Here is a 979-nt window from a genome sequence, read left to right as displayed (position 1 = left end):
CTGGGTGATCAACGCATACCCCATCCTTATCACGCAGATAGTTGTAGATGACAGTTCGGGACCGGCCGATCTTCTTGGAGATCTCGAGGATCGTCCATTCTTCGCTTTGGAGCACATCAATGACGGCCCGCTCCGAATCCGTCAGCTGCGAGCCTTGGCCGTGTAAGAAGGGTCGATCGCGTAGCCCAGAGGTTGTCTTGGGCCAAAGTGGGCTCCAGAACTAAGTAGTGAAAGACGGTAATGATTAGGGAGAATAGGGGGTGGCCGGTCGACAAGATGAAGGTTACAATCGCGTCCACCAGATTGAGGAATGCCGACTTGGTTCCCACGCTTCGAATGAACAATAGAAGCGGCGATGCAAAGCTGTAGAACACCACCACGAGGCCGTACAAGATGACTTTGACCGGCTCTACCAACGTTTGGAACATGGCGAACGCTTGGTGGTTCTGGCAACCAACCTGAAATAGGTTGAATGCAATGATGATGAGGTCTTGGGCTTCTTCGGTCATCAGGATGGAGGAAATTGTGGGGGGAAGCGGGGGCGGACGTTGGCGCTTTGCAACCTTGACCAATACGCCCGACGACCACGTGGACAACCTGCGCTTCGACGGCATGGGCATCGAATGAACAGTGGGTAAGTGTTGCGAATTTGCCTTTCGCAGAACCCCTGGGCTCCCCCCAAGAGGCAGCCCAAGGGTTCAGTTCCCTTGGGTAGTGTGCCCTACGATTTGATGGGCTAATCGGATGAGTGGCTAGGATCAGCTGTCAGATTAGGGTAGGGGATAAGCCCCAGCGGCGGCTTGCCGCCTGGGGGGGAATCTACTTCGTGATTTGCCTTTGGATACGGACTTCGCGAGGTCCGTCAGGTGGAGACGCAACAAAGAATTCTTTAGTAGCAGCCTGCTACTTGTCGTTCAAGAATGGAACAAGAAGGTCTACCTTACACGAGCTCGCTGGCTCGTGTAACACGTACACGGTC

General features: G+C 54.2%; 1 protein-coding gene across 1 annotated transcript; it reads right to left on the bottom strand.

Annotated features, from left to right (window-relative positions):
- Window positions 1–116: 116 nt before the first annotated feature.
- H310_09798 (hypothetical protein) lies at window positions 117–614 on the bottom strand (the record flags this gene model as incomplete). Its single annotated transcript, XM_008875960.1, has 1 exon — window positions 117–614. One exon carries the CDS (start codon window positions 612–614, stop codon window positions 117–119), a length of 498 nt encoding a protein of 165 aa, XP_008874182.1.
- Between the last annotated feature and the right edge of the window lie 365 nt (window positions 615–979).

Source organism: Aphanomyces invadans (genome assembly GCF_000520115.1).
Source record: "Aphanomyces invadans strain NJM9701 unplaced genomic scaffold supercont1.23, whole genome shotgun sequence".
Lineage (NCBI taxonomy): Eukaryota > Oomycota > Saprolegniomycetes > Saprolegniales > Verrucalvaceae > Aphanomyces > Aphanomyces invadans.
The sequence above is the reverse complement of the archived record's forward strand: the minus strand, read 5'-3'. Positions and strand labels throughout refer to the sequence as shown.